Source organism: Sugiyamaella lignohabitans, chromosome A, assembly GCF_001640025.1.
Source record: "Sugiyamaella lignohabitans strain CBS 10342 chromosome A, complete sequence".
NCBI classification, from domain to species: Eukaryota; Fungi; Ascomycota; class Dipodascomycetes; order Dipodascales; family Trichomonascaceae; genus Sugiyamaella; species Sugiyamaella lignohabitans.
The window spans coordinates 2,860,397-2,878,769 of record NC_031672.1 but is presented as its reverse complement, the minus strand read 5'-3'; the positions used below and the strand labels follow the sequence as shown (position 1 = coordinate 2,878,769).

At 46.8% G+C, this 18,373-nt stretch overlaps 2 protein-coding genes across 2 annotated transcripts; one reads left to right on the top strand and one right to left on the bottom strand.

Annotated features, from left to right (window-relative positions):
- Window positions 1-4,284: 4,284 nt before the first annotated feature.
- NUT1 (Nut1p) lies at window positions 4,285-7,788 on the top strand (the record flags this gene model as incomplete). The annotated part of the gene is made up of 1 exon (XM_018882874.1): window positions 4,285-7,788. The coding sequence occupies one exon, from the start codon at window positions 4,285-4,287 to the stop codon at window positions 7,786-7,788; it is 3,504 nt and encodes a 1,167-aa protein (XP_018735119.1).
- Window positions 7,789-11,753: 3,965 nt separating this feature from the next.
- On the bottom strand, window positions 11,754-17,099 carry AWJ20_901 (gag-pol fusion protein; the record flags this gene model as incomplete). Its single annotated transcript, XM_018882873.1, has 1 exon — window positions 11,754-17,099. The coding sequence occupies one exon, from the start codon at window positions 17,097-17,099 to the stop codon at window positions 11,754-11,756; it is 5,346 nt and encodes a 1,781-aa protein (XP_018735118.1).
- Between the last annotated feature and the right edge of the window lie 1,274 nt (window positions 17,100-18,373).

Here is an 18,373-nt window from a genome sequence, read left to right as displayed (position 1 = left end):
TCAGCCATCCACAAACGAATTGAGTTTCACACAAGCCCTGATTGACCGACTGAGTCGAGGTGAAAGCAGAACTTAATTACCGCCTGCAGGCATGGCTGCTGGATGCGGTGGATTCCCTGACAAATAATTGTCCGTCCGCCCCCAGGCCACCTGAAAAATTATCAATCTAATGTTTTTTTTTGGGGGGGATGGTGCCTCCGGCGGCTGGGGCCTCCGGCGGCTGGGGCGCTGCCCCAGACCCCGTTGCTCCTGCTTCGCAGGAGACTGCTTGGCCGGTCGACGCAACGACTCGAGCGAAGCGAGAGGAGCAGCGGGGTCTGGGGCGGAGCCCCAGCCGCCGGAGGCAGACCCCCAGCCCAGCCGGCCCCCAGCGAGGGTGCACAGGTGTGCAGCAAAGCCGTTTGGCCTGCATAAATAATATCCGAGTGCCAAATATAATAATAAAAATAAAAAGATGACGGTGCCAAAAATGACAAAAATTCGAAAAAATAAATATATGGAAAATACAGAAAAACAAATGGTCAAAACAGATAACAAAATACAGCATCCAAAAGCAAAAGTAAATAAATCAAAACCCAAAAATCACCGCTGACAGCACCGGATAAGGACGTGCTAGGATGTCATCAAACCTGCTTGCCAGCAGCAGCGCTGCAGCTGTGGGAATTGTTTGCAGGTCACTGAGTGCTGCCGGTCGGCTGCTCGCTGCTGCTGCTGCTGCTGGCTGGTCACAAAGGGAAAGGGAGGAAGGGGAGGGGGCGACATTATTCGTGATCCATTCAAATGAAGCAGCGAAATGGACACTTCCCGGCCGAGTCCAGACCCGGAAGTCGCGCCAAATCCAGCCCGTGATACTTGCCACAGCCACAGCCCCCGACCACTGTTGCCCGAATCTTGCCACTACAACAGTCTGGTGGGCTAGTGGGGGATGTTTTGGGCCTTCGCAATTAATTATAACACAACCAACCCAAACACAGCCCGACTCGTCCTCACTCAGTCTGCCTGCCTGTTTACCTGCCAGTCTGCCCTTCTGCTGCAGCGGTGGTGTGGTACGTCCAAGTCGGGTCGCGAGCTGAATAATCTGCGATTATTTACTGATTACCCAGCATCCAGCACCACCCACGGCCGGCCAGGCCACCTGCTTGATTAGGCAGGCACCGCGTGTTCTCTCGTACAGGGGCCGGGCCTGGTGCCTCCGGCGGCTGGGGCTCTGCCCCAGACCCCGTAGCTCCTGCTTCGCAGGAGACTGCTGGCACCGTCGACGCAACGACTCGAGCGAAGCGAGAGGAGCAGCGGGGTCTGGGGCGGAGCCCCAGCCGCCGGAGGCAGACCCTCCCCTCCAACCCCTCCATGGCACCCTCACCGCTATCTAGAAAAAGCAACGGGTGTCCAAACGGTGACCTACAATATGCACGCATCCGGTTACGGAATAAAGCCCTTACCACGTGGGATACTGCACGGAGGAAAAAGAAATGTCGCTGATAGGGTTGGCTAGTTTATAAATACCAGGGGGCATTCACTAAAGTTTAGTTTGTGTAGTGTTAAATCTTGTATCTTTTTTCTCATCTCTACAAATTTATTTTCGCTTCTTGTTATTTTTCATTTCAAGTATTCATTTATTAGCGGCAGTCTGTTTGGACAACTAACTGCTTTTTTTTCATTGTTTGTGCTTTGGCAGAGTTTTTTTGTGCCGGCGTTTTCGGAAATTTCCTAGTTCATCTATTTATTATTGTTATTGGCTTGACACCCTGTTCCCATAACTTTTTGGCCAAAGAATAAAACTCCTTTTTCTATCTCTACGGAAAAAAGAATTTTATCTATAGAGGCAGTAACTACTGGGACAAGTTATCAGAAAGGACAAAACAAAACAAACAGAATAAAACATCTCAATTGCAAGAATTTGCTAGAAAAGGCTACTGGCAATTACTATTACCAGCTACCACAATCCAAAATCCCAATTCAAAATCCAAGTTCTATACTCATTTGAGGTTTGAGGAACAGAACTAAACAAAACAAAACAAAACAGTACCAGCGAACCACGGCTCGTACAGTTGAATTAATTCTACCCACTGTTGTTGTAATCTTATCCGACAATGGGCTCGCAATTGGACGTCAAGACCCTGTCCCCAGAGGAACAGCGGTTGTATCGCATGTATGGCAAGATTCCCACTAGAGCAGACATGCTGCAAAGAAAAGTCAATGACCGCAAGTATTTTGATTCGGGAGATTATGCTCTGAACAAAGCAGGCCATGGCGCTTCAGTGGGATCCAAGCATCCCAAACCAGACTCGATCCCCCGTACAACTCCTATCATGCGCTCCGCGAGGCAGTAGACTGACAGATGTTTTTTGTTTTACTCGTTTGGCATAAAATAGTTTTTTTTGCATTTTCTTAGGTTCATGTGTTAATTACTTTGTACTAGTCAGCTGTCAGCTGTCTATCAGTCTGTCTGACTGACTGGTATGAAGTGGTGAATATTTGGTTCCTATACAATGATGATTTATGAGTTGTTACAGTTTTGCAGTTTATTGATGGTTCGGTCTATGTTTTTCTTTTGATTTCTCATTTTTTGATTTCTTATTTTTGATTTTATTTTGGTTCAATTTTCTTTATATTTTGGTTGCTTATCCTTCATATCCCCTTTATTCTCTTTATATTCATTTCACTTACTTTACCTTCATTCTTCATATTCTTTCTCCACATCTTCCGTCTACATTTTACAGGGCTGCTGTTATGTTGTTTGGTATGTTACTGGGACAGGTTCTTTTAAAGGTTCTTCAACACATAATTACGTTGTCTGTCTGTTGTCGATACATATTTCGCTAACTCCTGTGTCCGTGCATATCAATTATTCATAAACAGCAGCCGAGCATTGTTATTTCTTTGGTATTTTGGTGTTTGTCTCGTTCCTTATTATTAATTGTTTTTCAACCGACCGTATACGTATTTGATGTTAGTTTTGACCTAATTATGTTTTCTATAGTACAATATAGTATATATACATTAGCTTTCCCTTCTGCCCGTACACCCCACTAACATGCCCTCCTCCCCCTGCTCTCGCGAAGCGAGCACCACGGGGTCTGGGGCGGAGCCCCAGCCGCCGGAGGCCGAGTGGGGCACCCATATGTTATGCTGACAGCCTTTTTTGAAGGAAAATCGACGGTAGATTTCCGGCTTGGCATGACAGCTGAACTTAGATTTTGGACTCTTGGCTTGTGAACGCCGGTGGCTATTATAAAGCAGGTGCAGGTGTTGTTGTGCAGGTTGTTTCCTATTTCTAATGCCGTTATCCTTTCTTATCAGCAAATATCAACGCTAACCTATCATGGCTAGCTCACTTTTAATAAGCCGTGCCTCACCTGGCACCCTTCTGCCCCTCACGGGCTGCTCCACGTGTACCAGTGCGTCAGCTAGCGTCTGCTCGGGTCAATATTGAGCCAGAATGCACTAAACAGCAACCCACGAGATCCAGGCGGGGGCCGGAGTTAATGAGCGGTCTGGACGAGACCAGGCCGGTTCGTGCAAGCGCTATCACCGGTATTATCAGCAGCACCGACAGGTGTAGCCCACGCGCCAACCACGTTACGCTACGCTATCGCTATCGCTAGATCAAATAAAGCCCAGCCCCGCTTTTCAACCGTCTCATTAGCTTACTCAATCCTTCTCACGACTGCCCCTCCACGGCCCGTGCACACGACCCCTCTCGTCCGCCCCCCTCCCCCCCTCTCTCTCCGTCTCAACAACAATCAACAGACACTTAACGAGCCTTCGTCGCCCCCGCTATGTACCCCTCCGACCCCTCTCACCCTCACTCTCGCAATCTCCCAGCGTCGCACTGCAGCAGCCCAGACGCAAGCCCGTCGCCTCCTCTCACCGCCTGACCTGCCCACCGGCCGATCGGCCCTTCCTAACCCCGCTCAGGGACAGTGGCCGCCTCCACGTCTGCGACGATCACTCGCCCCTCCCCGGGTCCGGGTTGGGGTCGTGCCTCCGGCGGCTGGGGCTCCGCCCCAGACCCCGCGGTGGTCGCTTCGCGAGCTTACTCGGGTCCCGGAACACTAACCGCGGTGGCGGGCCGACGCCCGACTCGAGCGCAGCGAGAGGAGCAGCGGGGTCTGGGGCGGAGCCCCAGCCGCCGGAGGCACGAACCCCCAACTATTCACATATTTCACGTGACACCAGCCGCGGCAGCGGCATGGCGGGGTTGGGGTGTGAAGGAAAGTGGTGAAGTAGAGGGGTCGTAGTGGGGGATCTCGAGTAATAGTCGAGGTGTAGTAGAGTGTGGTTATGACGCAGTCGCTGAGTTCGGTGGAGAAACTGGAGAAGCTGGTCAAGGCGTGTCTGCTGAAGCGGTGGAACTGGCCATTGTTTGTCAAGTTTTGTGGCCAGTTGCAAGAGACATGTGATTTCGAGTCGTCCGACGACTCTGGTCGGGGTCTGTTTTCTGCTGCTGTCGACACGGGGCCCTTGGATCCTCTTTTTCTCGAGTATATTTGTGCACTGGCCTCGGATCCAAAGAGTCTGCTGCCTCTGCCAAGTTTGATTCAGTATCTGGAAAAATCGAGTCTTAATAGCAGGGCTAAGAGCGATGTGCTGATATTTATTGCCAAGTCGGTAGGTTCGTGGAATAATCTGGGGCTGTCGTCGATAATGGGTCAATTGGGCTCGGTACTGGCTCATTATATGATCAGTTTGTCCAATGCCCCGGAGAAACAGCAATTGCTCGAGTTTAAAGCACTGGCGTATTTTCTTGTAAAACTGGCAGAATCGGGTCATGTTACTAGCTCGCTACTAGTGGGTCAAGTGAGCAGTGATGCTGGGTCTGATAAAACAGGGTTTAGCCAGTTTCAAGTGTCGTTAAAAAGAGTTTATGGCAAAAAACTTATTGGTAAAAGTGACCCTTATTTGGAACAGCTCGTGAAAAACTCGTTTAAATCCATTCTTGATGATCAAAGTAATGTTGATGGAGCTTCTGGGACCGACAGTCTGAGTTTGGCTTTAGGTGCTGCCACTGGGATCAATGGTACAGCAGTAGGTACTGGTTCTATTAGCGGTTTGGGTGGTTCTAATACGGCAATCAAGAATTCTAGAGCATATCGCATTCTCTGGCTCGAGAGTCTGATGTTGACGGTGTCGAAAATCCAGGGAGCCACGTTTATTCGCGAACTGAATATCTTTTTCGGTGGTCAAAACTCTTTGTCGATAGTGAGCAAACTTATAACAACAGCGTTCGACTGTCTGGCAGTGGCTTTACAACGTAAAGACTCGCCAATGTATGTCCCTCTCTGGAAGGGCTTTATAGGCAAACGACTGCCTCTTATCATACGACGATTACAGGGAAATAACGACAAGAGCAGTAGTGGTAATGGTGATAGCGGCAGTGATAGCAGTAGGGGAAAAGATAAAGATGGATCTAGTAGTGCAAATGACAGTACTGATCCATATCCATTTGAATCAGCCATCTGTCGACCAATTGCCATGCTCGATCGTGGTACAGTGAACCTTCTGCGTGTATATGGAGGAGGAGACGTTTTGGACGAGATGTTTTCGTCGTTTCCTTCGACAACCAGTGACATTCGCCATGAATTCCTCAAAGCCTGTGTAGATATGGGCCTTATTAAACCAGACTCATTACAACAGACGTTAGGAGCAGATGCTAATGTCGTGGAAGACAATACAAAACCGTCGTATGGCCCAGCTCGGTCTAACTTCCTGCTTCGAAAAGATGGCATCACCCAAATTAATATCAATGATCTGTTTAATGTTGCATTTACCGAGAACCCAGAGCATGTGACTTTTGAAAATAGCACTATTCTATGGTTGGTGCAGAGTTTTGACAATATCGATGGGTATCGCCAACAGCGAATCGCCAGGGGTCTACTCAAGTTTGTAGAAGGATGGGCCGATGATAGCACCGACAACGGCAATCAAAACACCGCGTCGCTGAGTCGGCTGTGTCAAGCGTTAAGTCTGAATACCGATATGCTGGATATCCTGTTCCTTCATATCACACCAGCATCACTAATAGTGCCACTAATCAAGTTCCTCGATCACTGGAAAGAGGACGAGGACGAAAACGATTTCCAGGAAGTATACTCGCATCTGGGAAGCGTAATTTTATTTATTGAGCTTGTTTATGAGAGATATCCTCTGAACAAGGATGATCTAATGACCAACATAAATGGGCAACACGCTAAAAATGGAACATCTCCTGCAAATGATAATTCGGACGATAGCATGGCTGTTGATGTAAACGGAAAGAGCGATGATCCAGAAACACAGAACTCGTTCTGGTTGAGCTGTGTTTTGGATGGAGTGAGAGATGCCATTGTGGTTGACGACATGTCAGAAGATCGTAAAGTGTTGCTTGGAGGTTGGATCTCTGCTCTGTACGATTCTGGCGGTATCAGCGATGACCTGATGCGTTTGTCTTCGATCAAAGAGCTCACGCTTCTTGTACCATCGATCTTTCAGCAGTCAATCGCTGCCTGTGCCGCTGAAATTATAGACCAAGACACCCTTCGAGGAGGCCTGGACTATTTCCTACAACCATTCCTGCTACCAACACTGTTAGCAGCTTTCAGATATTTGAGTGATTGTTTGTGGTTGTCGTCATCAGCATCACAAGACCTGTCCCATGTGCTTTTTGTGTTGGTATTCTTGGTATCCCCATCAGGATTATCACCTGAAGCCACTAATATCCACAAAATCATTCTCACAATCATATCCAGCGAGTTGAAAGCTTCACTAATAGACTTAAAAAACCGTACTTCTAAAGAACACAATACAATCGACCAGTTGTTAATAGCACTTGAACCACACGTCACTAGTACAGGCAAGTTTGCTCCTACCATTCCAAGCACTAACAGTCTGGTCACAACTATTAAAGATACCATCAACATTCTCGTCGGATGGATCCAAGCATTAGACCAAGGTCATATAAGTGGAGCACCTGGATTTGTGTTAGGCTGTTTCTCGATATCTGTCGATATTCTGGGGTCACGTAAATTACTGGATCTGTTTTTGGACGAACTTGATTTTGCTGAAGCACAGGGTTCTTTTGAGTATGCTATGGATGTAATCTCGGGCATCGTCATGATAATGGACACTCTAGGAGAACACGACCGGCGAAGAAAGTCCGACCAAATCGACTCATCCCTGTTGGAGCTGGTCGAGAGCATTTCCGATGAATGTGTGACCCAGCAGCGTGTTCAGAAGAGACGTGATCGTACCAATGCCACCAATGGCAGTTCTAGTGCTGTCAATGGGACATTAACGTCCACAACTGCTGCTGCCACCAACACTGATCTTTTAATTGGCAGCTTTCAAAAACTGAAAAAACGTATCAGTTGTATCCAGGCGTTCCGTGCTCAGCAAGAAAAATCACAACCTGCTCTGACTGGCAACGACGATATTGACAACGAAGACGACATTGCCGACGGACTCGCTGTAGACGCTCTGCTGGAATCCGCCGTCAACCTCGACGGAATCAATAACGGCACCACCAGTATTGGAAATGGCATCGCGAATATACAATCAGGAGCGACCTCAGGAGGCGACGTACAACCTCTCACGGCCACCGATGGTGCCAACAACGACGGAGCCAGCAACGACGCCATCGACCCGAACGGCGACCTTGACACCGGCGCCCTCGATGACATGAATCTCATGGCCGACCTTGACATGGGAATGGGCATGGGAATGGGCGAAGACGAGCTGGCTCTCGGCGGCGGGCTCGACATGTCTGGCTTCGACCCCGACGAGCAGCTCATGCTCATGGACTTGACTTAGTCAATTATTCTAATGTATAATAATGACCAGACCTGCCCAGAGCCTGCCTCCGGCGGCTGGGGCTCCGCCCCAGACCCCGCTGCTCCTCTCGCTGCGCTCGAGTCGGAGCGTCGACGGTCCCAGAAACTCCTGCAAAGCAGGAGCAGCGGGGTCTGGGGCGGAGCCCCAGCCGCCGGAGGCAAAGTGCTTTTAATTTTGATTATTTAATGGGTAATGTTTTACTTCTTCCAGAGACGCTCCACTTTTGTGCTTCTCCATAGGGAGACTTGGTGTGTGAAGTGGCCGGTGTAATTAGACAGATTTCATAGATCCCTCTCCAATAATCCCTTCTCGCCAGAGAAATAACTATATCTGGGCTTGGAAAGTCTATTCCGGGGACGATATTCCGGGAAAACGTGGCGGTGGACGCCGGCGAGTAATTTCTGACCGTAGGCATTGGGGGTCAAACGGGGCCACTCGACTACTCTGTCTTCGTGGGCCAGAGGGGAGAAGTTGTCAATAATGCCAAAATAGTAAACTTGGCTGTACTCCAAATTGTCAAGTGTGGCGCGATGGCCGTGGGATTCATGGGTAGATTTGTAATCATTGGCAATGTACTCATCCAGTTCCAATGCGGGTCTATTCAGCGACTCCGAGTCGGCATGTTCCAGTTAAGTTTGGCCCTCTCAAGTGTTTCGTAAGAATTGTGTCTTGATCCCTGTTTTTAAAATACGCTACATGGTGTGTAGTCTTCTTTATGAGTTCCTGTAAAAAAGGAGTATTCGGTAAGGTCCATATCCCGTAAATACTTGATTCTTCTTTGAGCTGTGTAAAAATCTCAGCTCGGTCTTTCGCCGCCAGCAGTGGATGTAAATCTGTTTTACTTATTACTAATTTACAATATTGTGGATTTTTACCTTTAGGATGTGGATGTTTTTCTTTGCCCATTTAAAGGGTTGGCAATTGAACTGAAAATTATTCGATTTACTTGGCACATCCATTGCCAAAAATTCTTTGTACCCATTCAGATCGTTAATGAAGTTGACCTCGACATGTGAGGGTAATGGGTTCTTAGCAACCGCCTAATAGCTGTTTTTTCGATGAGACTGCACTCTGTATAATCCACAGACCTTGGTAATAACGGTGTTAAGATTAAGCTTGACATGATCATAATAGTCTGACATAGATACTATCCACCACAAGTATTGTTCATAATTAATTCTCTTCAAAAAATCTCTGATCGTCTGAAATATAAAGTTTGAATTCGCGACTTACCATGTTCATAACTTCGGTCTCCATGTGTCTAAAGGCCACAAATAACTGTCAGTCGACACCTTGAACAACTTTCTCATCTTGGCAAATGCCACTGGAGCATAATCGGTGAATAAAACTTTATTAGGATCTAATGGGGTGCGTTCGTGCAAACAGCATGAAACCTAGGCATCAAAATGAGCTTGAGAAAGCTTACGAGTCTTATGAGTCTTTTTGGCCAATTGTCGAATCAATAATCGCATCTAGCAAGGGTCGTAATTCTTTGTGTGGAGTGGTCTTCTTCTGTGCGTGGTCGCCGCTAGCCGAATGGGCTTGCTGTTGTGTTCGGATCAAAAATCTTAGGTCGCGAACCTGGCGCTCAATTTCTATGACAGAGTCTGGTGAGTCTGACTTTGCCGAATTAGTAGAAGTACCAGGACTGGACTCTTGACTAAACATAGCAATGAGATCCTCGCACAATAGAAGACGGAAAGATGCGTCGAATTGAGACAACTCGTCAATTTCCTTAATTAAAAGCTTGTGATTGGGGTCCTCATTCCAGGGAGAAGCTACACTAATGTGGACAACTTGAATCTCTTGTGACAAACCAACGGTAAAATAGGCCGATGCTGAATCATCATCATCAACAGCAACGACAAAAAGAGACATAAAACAAAAAAAAAAACCAAAATATAGAATCCGGATCCGTTACAAACAAAAACTGATTGCCATCCGAGAACAGGACGACACTGAGCCAAGTAGGCCACAGCATTACTGTACCAAATGGCAGCAACAACGACCTAGTTAACTGCAAACGTGATCTGATAACACAACTCAACGTAATAGATATTGAAACCGACAGACAAACTTTGATGAAGAACTGTCCAAACAATAAGACCAAAAAACCAAAACCAAAACCCCAGTAGAAGATCAGAAGGGTTGATTGAACAAAAACACTTAGCAACCCCAAAGTCAAGTCCAAAATCAAATTGGAAATAATCTAGAAATTCTCTCAAACCCAATGGCGAGATAAAAAATTACTAACAACTCCAGTAAATCTGAAGGGTAGAACACAAGCACTGGTAAAAAATTCTGACGTTACCAATTAAGACTGTCAACTAACAAGATAGACAAGCGCAGATAATCAATTATTCAAGAACAGACGCTGAGAAAGGTCTCCAAGAATAATCAAGCGAGAAACGGCTTTTCTATAAAGAGAATAAAAAAAGAACAAGAACAGAACAAACTGGGGGGATGGGGAAGTGCTTGATATATGTGTACTGTATCTAGATTCCATAACTTTGGACCGCAAACTTTCAATCAACCTTATGAACTCCCTGCAGCTCTTAAAACTTACCCCCAAACTTGACACCCGAACAACCACCCGCCCAAACTGGACAGCCCAAAAACCCCCATCGGTCCAACCCTGTTAGAACCTAGCTCTTCCCCCCTCACAAAACACAAAAACAATCCACATTCTCATCTTCCCCACAATCTCCTATAACCTCACATGCGTCTGCCTTATCTAATCAGAGCCGGTCGGGGCACTGCATCGCCGATCTTCCACTCCCCACCCCTGAGCTCAGGGGAGGAGGGGGGGGGGGGGGGGGGGACCTGCCTCCGGCGGCTGGGGCTCCGCCCCAGACCCCGCTGCTCCTCTCGCTTCGCTCGAGTCGGGCTTGGGGGTCGGTGCAGGGCTGTTGTTCGATGCGAGAAACCGCGATAAATGGAACTCGCGGCTGAGACATGGCGACCACTGTTTGACCGAGAATAAGTCACCTTAAAGAAGAATTCCACTCGGGAACAAATCACCTTTGACTCCTCAAAAGTAGCAGTCTCAAATGGAGAACCCAGCTCATCAACGGAAAAACTGCTTCCCTGAAAGATTACCGAGAATTCTCCACCCTGTGATCCGAGTAATAGCCTTTGTACCACAGCATAACTGGACCCACACTAATCTCCGAGACTCTATCGCGCTCCACTCTCAACGATTCCTTCTCCTCCAACCCCCACAGAAGCTCAGCGGGATCCTCGACGCCCGACTCGAGCGAAGCGAGAGGAGCCGCGGGGTCTGGGGCGGAGCCCCAGCCGCCGGAGGCACCACCCCCAATGTCAGGTGAGGCTTCCGAAGATGCACGGCTGTTTCATGTCCGAGATATTCGGAATACTTTATCCATGTGGCATGCGAAACCATTATCTAAAGATAAGAATTATCAGAATTACCAGGTTAACCTTTAAGATTCATATACACTTACTGTGAGATAAAGTTGTATGAAAGTCGGTTAAGTTCTGGGAGTAGTCGCACTTGAAGGAGGTTTTGAGTAAGGATTAATATTAGTAACAGATGTTTTAATATCTAAAGAATAAAACTAATTGAAAGAGCAAAATAGTACCCTTTATATAATAATTGAGAACAAGATGAAAAGGTAGAAAAGAATCTTTGAGAAGAAAATAAAGAAAAGAGAATGAGGCGAAATTATTAGATGAAACAAAACATAGATCAAATGACCAAGGAGAGGCGAGTGTGAAACGAGCCAAGACAAAGTGGAGACGAAGGAAGTGGAGCAGACGACATTAGCGTCAACATGAAACTTATCAAGGAGAAGTTATAGAGAGATAAGTCGGCGAAGACGACATGAGATGCAGAAGTATGCATTTGGAGTGATGTTGAAGAGAGGCAGGAAGACGGCTGACATGCGGAGGTAGTCGGTAGAGGTCGGAAGATAACGGATAAGCTATTGGGAAGCCGGAATCGTGACAGTATCTCCTCCCTCCGAAGCGACGAGCGTAGCGAGTCGCGAGAGAAGATTGGTAGACTCTGGAGAACGACACTTGGAAGCATAAGCGCGAAGGAGAGGGTAGTGATCTCGACCAAAGCTGGAAAGGGGAATCCAATGTTCATGTTTGTGAGCCCGAGTGGTGGCGTGTTTGAAACGAACGAGGAAGTAAAGTTGGTCGGGTTGGATGTGATGATCCACGATCTTGTCGATAGGAAACGAGAAGTCACCAACAGTGAGATGAAGGATGTTGATGGAAGGATCGTGAAGTGAATGATAAGGGGACAAGTGAGAAATGTGAAAAACATCGTGGGTTTTAAGAGTAGGAGGAAGCTGAAGACGATAAGAAGTAGGGTTAACAACTTCGGAGACAGCAAAGGGACCGAGAAAACGAGGTAGAGTTTTCCGTTGACCTTGGAGTTGAAAGCGGGAAGAACTGACGAGAACAAGATCACCAACATTGAAAGTATACTGGAGATGATGGCGATTGTAGTGTTTCGCGTAGTTCTGCTGAGCTTTAGCAAGGTGCCGAGAGAGAGTAAGGTGGGTACGGGAAAGGTGTTGAGAGGACTCAATAGGATGGCGAGGAGTAAGGGGGAGAGTTGAAGGAGGGGCGAAAGGAACGCGAGGATGAAAACCATAGTTGGCGTAGAAGGGAGTAAAACCAGTAGCAGAAGAAACTGAGTTGTTGAAGGCAAATTCAGCATCTGAAAGGTTGGTGGACCAGGAATGTGGAGTAGCAGAGGTGAACGACTTGATGTAGTTAGAAACAAACTGATTGAAGCGTTCAACTTGACCATTGCCAGCGGGGTGAAGAGGAGAAGTGAAGTGTAACTTGATGCCGGAGTTATGACAAAAAGTTTTGAACTTGTCAGATTTAAAGGTAGAACCATTATCTGAAGTGATGAAGTCCGGATAACCATGAAGGCGAAAAATATTCAGTTGAAGATGGGCGATGAGGTAGGATGCCGTATCTGTGGTAGAACAACGAATTAGATGAAGCATCTTGGTGAGACGACAGACGATAACAAGGATAGCATCATAGGGTTGGTTAGGACCAGTGGGAAGATTGGTGATATGATCCATGGACAGGGATTGCCAAGGGCGTTCAGGGATCGGTAAGGAGATTAACTGACCAAGAGGTGGACGATTTTTTGGTTTGCTAACCTGACAGAGGTGGCAGTTTTTCACGTAGTGATGGACCGACGAAGTCATCTGGGGCCAATAAAAGTAACGAGAAAGAAGGTCAAAAGTTTTGCGGTAACCAAGGTGTCCGCTGGACGGAAGATCATGAAAAAGACGAATAATATCATTGATGAGACTCGTAGCATGAGGCGGAACAAAAAGACGTTCTCGATAATAAATGAATTGATCATGAGTAGTCCAGTGATGGTTAGTTGTGAGGGGAAGATTGGGTGCGCTGTTATAAGCAGCGATAAGAGCGGTTGACAACTCGGGGTAAGAAGTCAAGGGGTGTGAAAACGCAGAGAACTCAGTGGGAGAAGGAGACCGAGAAGGGGCGTGAGAAGAGATGGAAGCGATGATCGACTTATTAGGAGATAAGGAATCATCAGAGTTACTGAGGAGAATAGGTAACCGAAGAGGTGGGGTTGAAGAGGAAGAGTTGAGATCAGGTAACCGGGAGAGAATATCGGCGGGAATATTCTGGTGGCCTTTAACATGAACAAGTTGAAAGTCAAAAGGTGATAGGATCTCAAGCCAGTTGGCATACCGAGGAGTAATGATAGTAGCTTCTTTGAGATGAAGAAGCGCACTATGATCAGTATGGACAGTGAAATGATAACCAAGGAGATAGTGACTCCAATGTTGAAGCGCAAGGACGATGGCAAGAAGTTCTAAATCATACGTTTTGTAATTCTTTTGGGGAGACGAGAGCGTTTTGCTAAAAAAGGCGACGGGACGAGAGGTATCTTGATAAAGTACTGCTCCAACAGCTAAACGAGAGGCGTCCGTATTGATATGAATGGGCTTACTTGGATCAAAATGCGCAAGAAAATTATCTTGGACAAACAAAGCTTTGATAGTATTAAAGGCATTAAGATGCTGAGAAGTCCACACAAAGGGAGTCTTAGACGAGGTTAATTCGTTTAGGGGTTGTGAATGGAGAGCATAATTAGGAAGAAAGCGCCGGTAGAAGTTGCAAAAGCCGAGAAAAGAACGGACAGATTTAGAAGAGTTGGGGATGGGCCAGGTGGAAATAGTTTGAACCTTGGAGGCAAAGGGGGAAACACCAGTGGAAGTAAGCGTAAAGCCAAGGAAATCCAAAGAGGAAGCAAAGAATTGGCATTTAGGCAGGTTGATGCGAAGATGATTCTTGAACAGAGTAGTTAGAATTTGTACTATGTGTTGGCGGTGACAAACTTTATCAGGACTAAAGATAATTATATCATCCAGATAAACATAGCAACAAGAACCAATATATTCTGCTAATAGACTATTGACATAATATTGAAAAGTACTGGGAGCGTTTTTAAGACCAAAAGGCATTACAGTCCATTCGAATAAGCCTTTAGGAGTAACAAAGGCAGTTTTCCAAATGTCAGAATCAGCAACACGAAGAAGGTGGAAGGCATCTTTTAAATCGAGCTTTGAAAAAATAGAACCGGAACGAATACGGGATATGATTTCATCAATGTTAGGTAATGGATAAGAATTGGTAACCGTAACAGAATTGAGACGACGATAATCAACAACTAAACGAAACGAACCATTATTTTTAGGAACAAAGAAGACAGGAGACGCGATGGAAGAGGTTGAAGGTCGAATATAGCCTTTGGAAAGATAGGAATCAAGATATTCTGTCAAAAGAGCTTCTTGAGGAGGGCTCAAAGGGTAAACACGAGCTTTGCGTAGTGCCGCATCAGGAAGAATGTCAATTTTCATATCAAATTCAGATCGATGAGGGGGCAAAGAAGTGGGGACAGTATCAAAGACCTTAAGAATCCGAGAAGGAATAAAAGAAGGGGGATCGACGTTTTCAACAGTAGTAACCAAGTAAATCCGGGAAGTAGGAGTAGACTTGTGAGGGGATCTACGGTGTTTGGACTTATAACTACGTTTGTTTTGATAACGAGGCGGTTTGTAAGAAGACCGACAGGAAGCAAACGAAGCGGGTTGAGAAGGTACAGGAGCTTGTGGCATGAAGGGACCACAAGTAGGAGTGACAGCGCGGGGAGGTAATGGCTGAAGTGGATGGGGTTGGAAAAGATTAAATTCGAAAGGGAATTTAAGAAACCCTGCACCAAGTACCAAGGGATATGGGCAGTTAGGAACAACCACAAACTTAACACGATAAAATCTACCTTGCCAATTGATAGTTAACGGAACCTGAAAATGAGTTCGAGCAAAAGGGGCAGTTGCATTATAGGCATAGAGATCAAGATCGGCAGAGATAACACCAAGATTATGGCGAGCTGCGAAATCATAATCAATAAGACTAGATTGTGCACCAGTATCAACATGTGCTTGAACAGATGTCTCAGATCCAGTAATCGGGCCAAAAGAGACTTCTTGAAACTCATGGGGAACACAAGCAGGAACTTCTGCGAACATCAAGTGGGATAAGTAAAAGGCATTAGATTGAAGAGTGGAAGAATTGGAAGTGGCGGAACTGGAGGAACCAGAAGAGGGAGAATCGATAAAATCATCTTCATTAAGATCGGAGAGATCATGGTCTGAAAGAGCTTGTTCCTGGAATGAATCGGGGAAATCCGAAGAAGCGGATTCAACAGGCTCAGTTTTCACTGTGATCATGTGAACACGAGAAGAAGGAGTAACAACCTTGGAACGAGAAGTAGAACCAGAAGATTTTGACGAAGATTTAGGAAAGGAAGAAGGCTGGAAAGACGAGGAATTAGACACAGGCTTAACAGAACACTGTGCAACAGCATGGTCTGGAGATGCGCAATAAAGGCAAAGCTTCTCTTTTTCGCGACGTCGTCTCTCTTCAGAAGAGAGTTTGCGAGATGCAGAGCGTGAAGCAGAAGAACGAGAACCATTGTTATTGGCATTGGAAGAGGTGTCAGTACGACGTTTGTCATAAAGACGCAAAGCGAACGCTTGGAAGTGACGCTGAAGTTGATCATAATCATACTCGGGATCGACATCATCGGTGTGACGAACCAAGTCAGGTTGAGTAAACCCAGCAAGGTAGCCATCAATCCGTTGACTCTCATTCCAACCAAGCTCAGAAGATAATGCGCGGTGAGTCGTGTTGTAAGTAGGAACTTGTGACAAAGAAGAACAACGTAGATTGCGGAGTTCAGACTCACGTGCCTTAAGAACATGTCGGGGAGAAATATGATAGAGATTAGTCAAAAAAGTGAAAAAACCTTCAGGAGTCAAGCGAGCTGGAGAATCAGGGGGTTGCTGAAGCCATAGTTGAGCGGTGGCTTCAGGGACTGAACGAAGAAGGATCTGCATACTAAGACCAGATGGGATAGGCAATGACTGAAAATGTTGACGATAAGCAGAAATATAACGTGACAGAGTATTAATATCACCATTCCAGGGACGGGGAAGGGGAATCTTAAGCAAGTCACCAGTACTATAAAACTGCTGTGGAACAGACAAAGACTGAGATGGCTTAGGTAATGCAGAGTGTGAAAGAGAATGACCGTGAGCACCAGAAGAGTCAGAAGAGTGAGGTGGACTGGGGGGGCCAAATGGGGGGGAAGGACCAGGAGGACCAGGAGGACCAGGGGGACCAGGGGGACCAGAGGGACCGGGGGGACCAGAAGAGGAAAAAGTATGTGAAACATCAGTGTGAACTGAAGTGGGAGCTGAGGTGGTAGTGTGAACCGAAGAATCCGAAGTGGAAGGAACAGTAGGGACTGAAGTGGTAATGGGAACCGAAGAATCCGAAGTGGAAGGAACAGTAGGAACTGAAGCGGTAATGGGAACCGAAGATGAATCCGAAGTGGAACGAGGCGGGTAAGAGATATAATCAAGAACATTGAGGGGCCGAGGGAAAGGGGTTTGGCTGAGATCAGGATAAGATACAGCTGGAACCACAGTCTGAGGAGCGGCGGGGAATGATCCAGGAATATTGTCAGAAAGAGATGGGGCAGTCACAGGTTCAACAGGAGCTTCTGCAGTAGCTGGAGGTTGAGAAGATGACTGATCATCAGCAGGCTGACGAAGGTTGTCCGGAGTGGGGCTAACGTTACGACGAGAAGAGGTATACTGGGGATGAGGGTTCCGAGTAGAGCGGGAGTTGCGCTCCGTCATCTCTGGCATACGACCAGCGTTGCCAGTTGCAGAGGAAGCAGTATTGGGACTCATAATCGTCTATAACATTGTTAGCAAGGGGTACTGATCAGTGGTGTGAGGTGATAAGTCTCACGGGAGAAGATTTGCCTCGGGAAATGACTATCAACAGACAGCCTATTCATGAATAGGGGAAATCGAACACTCTGGGAATGAGGGTGGGAGGACAAAAAAAAATTTTGCACCCTACCAAGCTCAAGGACATCCTAAAGATAACCTTATCAAAAGATAAGATAAAGTAGAGATATTAAAACATGATTGTCAGGTGAGGCTTCCGAAGATGCACGGCTGTTTCATGTCCGAGATATTCGGAATACTTTATCCATGTGGCATGCGAAACCATTATCTAAAGATAAGAATTATCAGAATTACCAGGTTAACCTTTAAGATTCATATACACTTACTGTGAGATAAAGTTGTATGAAAGTCGGTTAAGTTCTGGGAGTAGTCGCACTTGAAGGAGGTTTTGAGTAAGGATTAATATTAGTAACAGATGTTTTAATATCTAAAGAATAAAACTAATTGAAAGAGCAAAATAGTACCCTTTATATAATAATTGAGAACAAGATGAAAAGGTAGAAAAGAATCTTTGAGAAGAAAATAAAGAAAAGAGAATGAGGCGAAATTATTAGATGAAACAAAACATAGATCAAATGACCAAGGAGAGGCGAGTGTGAAACGAGCCAAGACAAAGTGGAGACGAAGGAAGTGGAGCAGACGACATTAGCGTCAACATGAAACTTATCAAGGAGAAGTTATAGAGAGATAAGTCGGCGAAGACGACATGAGATGCAGAAGTATGCATTTGGAGTGATGTTGAAGAGAGGCAGGAAGACGGCTGACATGCGGAGGTAGTCGGTAGAGGTCGGAAGATAACGGATAAGCTATTGGGAAGCCGGAATCGTGACACCCAACCGCGTGCCTCCTGGAGCTGAGGCTCCTCTCGCTCCGCTCCAGTCGGTTCGTGGGGGATCCCCCTGAGCGGCTATTGGCGGAGGATGCAGGTGCCCGAAGAAAGTGGGCGGCGGCAGCAGGGCCCCGCCGCCAACCGACTCGAGCGGAGCGAGAGAAGCAGCGGGGTCTGGGGCGGAGCCCCAGCCGCCGGAGGCACGACCCCCAACCGCATGCGCAGGGCCCACTAGTGAAAAAGGAAACGGGGCACGCGAGCAGGTAATGCGAAGCAGGGGAGCCAAGCGCCCGGGGCTTGCGCCCGAGCAGAAGGATCGGCTGGTGATCGAACAAAGAATGGACCCGTTGGGGGTGTGTCGCTGTCGTCTCTTGGGGGTTGT